Source organism: Arachis ipaensis, chromosome B06 (assembly GCF_000816755.2).
Source record: "Arachis ipaensis cultivar K30076 chromosome B06, Araip1.1, whole genome shotgun sequence".
NCBI classification, from domain to species: Eukaryota; Viridiplantae; Streptophyta; class Magnoliopsida; order Fabales; family Fabaceae; genus Arachis; species Arachis ipaensis.
The window spans coordinates 38,865,586-38,868,496 of NC_029790.2; the positions used below are offsets into that span (position 1 = coordinate 38,865,586).

The 2,911-nt window shown below is 29.9% G+C and overlaps 1 protein-coding gene across 1 annotated transcript; it reads left to right on the top strand.

Moving 5' to 3' along the window:
• Positions 82–899, top strand: LOC107648147. Its single transcript, XM_021104438.1, has one exon. It carries the CDS (start codon positions 410–412, stop codon positions 623–625), a length of 216 nt encoding a protein of 71 aa, XP_020960097.1. The 5' UTR covers positions 82–409; the 3' UTR covers positions 626–899.

Here is a 2,911-nt window from a genome sequence, read left to right on the forward strand (position 1 = left end):
CAGAACATTAAGTAGCACAAAATTTAGTCCATAATCTTTATATAGGAAATCCATGATTATACTTAATAAGATGACCTTTTATTTTTACGTTTTTTCTGGCATTTTGGTTGTGAATGAGATTAATATAGTATAATATCAAGGAAGGTAAAATATATAGCAACGTTGGCCCATTCCATTTACATATAGTTTTTTTTTTCTCTGACAACTTGTGGGATTGGAATAGTAACACAGTCCATAGTCCATACTTGATCTAGAAGACCCAGAATTGATTACCCAAATAGACATAAATATATATCTCTCTATCTATATCTCTATTCTTTTGCTATATAAACACCTTTGTGGAAGCAGAGAGCAGTAGTAGTACTACACACAAGAACATAAAATAAATTCACTTCATTTCATTCATGTAATGGCAGTGAAAGAAAGTAACACAGGCCAAAACCAAAATAATAACAATAATAATACAAGTAGTAATCAGCAGAAGCAAGAACAAGAAGGTTGTGATCCTTGCAAGTCTTTTGGGCAGAAGTGTAGCCACCTTGTGAAGAAGCAGAGAGCCAAATTCTACATTCTACGCCGCTGCGTCGCCATGCTTTTGTGCTGGCACGAGCGTGCCGACCACTGAAGATTCTCAACTCAATTCAGAGCAGGGAGTAGAGCAGTTAATTGGTCAAGTATCATCGTCTTTTAATTTCTTTTTACCCTTTTATTGTGATCATTATTATAAGATTTGTGGAACATAAAATTGGGTACTATGCCATAATAGTAGACAATGTTACTTTTTATGATTGATTCCTTATCGAACTACATTGTTCTGTGTGTAATTAATTATGTGCAGCTAACATGTGAGGAAGCGGGTAAGATCCGTTTCAACTCTCAGAATTATTGCTGAGTAGATCTCCCTTCATGTCTTACAGTTTTATTATTCTCAGCTCAAAGGCTTCACTCATATCAGATTCTGAATTACAAAGTTATATATGAGAATATAAAGGTTTTTCAATTTAATTTTAAGTTTTACTTCATGAGGCAGAATTATGGTGCATAAAGTAACATTATTGCCTTTTCTATAAACTCAGATAGACCCCCCATTTTTTCAGGTGGGTTTCCTTACAATTAATTAATGTCCTAAGGACAAGATTCTAACTTTTTGAATCTTAATTTCTTGGCCCCTCTCATCTGTGTTTCTCTAGTGCATATTTCTCGTGGAAGAGTAGGCAGTGACTAATTACTAGAAATTTATTTTAGGGGAAAATAAAATAAAATAAAAAAATATACTTGAAAGAAACCCTACTTTGAATTGTGAAATTATTATAGGTGTCTGAATTTAATTTTGATACACTGATAATGTAAAGTATATACATATAACTTTTATAAAGAAAAGGGTTACAACTTGGCACTTGCTGGTTCAGTGAGAGTAGGATGGAGCAGAGAGCTTCAAAATTCAATAATATAAAAGTATTATTATTATTATTTAAAAATTAAATATTTGGATTAAAAATTGTAACTTGTTTTATGCAACAAATAATCATCGTAATAATGCATTACACACCTTCAAAATCAAATATGATTTGTCAATTTTTCAAAAGCATCTAATCACAATGGTCCTTGTGCTAAGGAAACATGAGACAATGTAGATCAAATCTCAAATTTTCATTTAATTTCTTCGGTCCATATAACTTTTTGAACCCTTTATTTTCTATATAACACCTTGTATCCCCAAATCCCACACCATTTACTTTAATAATAATGATATCATATAGGTTAAACGTGTTTGGATCCAAGCAACAAATGAGAGAATTCAACACTCAAGAATTAAACTAGAAAGTTGGAAAATTAATTTAAAATATTATATTATTTTGTTAAGTTATGTTATTAATGATTTTGTCTTTGATAGACCGTAGGAGAATCTTGGATCTTGATGGTCATTAATAATAAAAAAACTTACGAATAATAGAATTATACTTCTATCTTTATTTCGAACATTTTCCTTTTAAAATCTCTTGTTTTTTTTTTTTTTTCATTGAAAACCATAATTTTTAACGTATAAGATGCTCTGCTTCTTACGTGTTAAATTCAGTATTTAACTCTTTATGCTGTTGATTATACTTTCTTATTTTTATCACTTTTCAATTACTACATATTATCTTATGGAAGAAAAATTAGACGAGAAAAACACCAAGCAAATATGGTTGTTCATTCTCCAGTCAACAATTATAGACAACTCTCTCAAAACTATCATTCTTTGACCAGTTTTGGGAATAAAAGAGTAGTAGTTACAAATAGCACCAAATTATTTCTACTATTATGGTCCTACAAAACTCATAAGTTTATTTTTCTTCATTTCTAGGATGAACACAATTCTTATAGTAAAAAAAAAAGATATTTTACATGTAATTGTTTTTAAATATTAAAATATAAATATAATTAATTACAAAACCAGTAATAAAATAGTTCAATTTCAACCATTCGTTCATCATGGTTCATCAAAACTCAAAAGACTTAAAATAGTCTTTGACCCATTTGGTAAGTAGTATGTATGAGGCTGAACATTTGCAACACAAGAAACGACAAAGCTAAGCGTAGAGAAAAAGGTTTATGGCAATAAAGATTTGATTCGATTTGACGTGGGTGAAACTGGAACACACATGGTTGCCCAATTGCAATTAGTGAAACTTGTTCGTAGCAATTCAGTACTTTTTCTTTCGTTTATTAATTATCTTTTTAGTTAATATTGCAAATTTTTTATTATTTTTAATTTAAATTTAAAAATATTAATAACAAAAATGAATTCCAAACTTGTAAAGAGCATTTATGTGGCCTGTGGGAACACATAATTCTCATTTGAAGCGAAATAGTGACAGAGTGACTCAGCATGAAACTAAATGTTCTGTGTCGTTGCTTTCTCAAAATT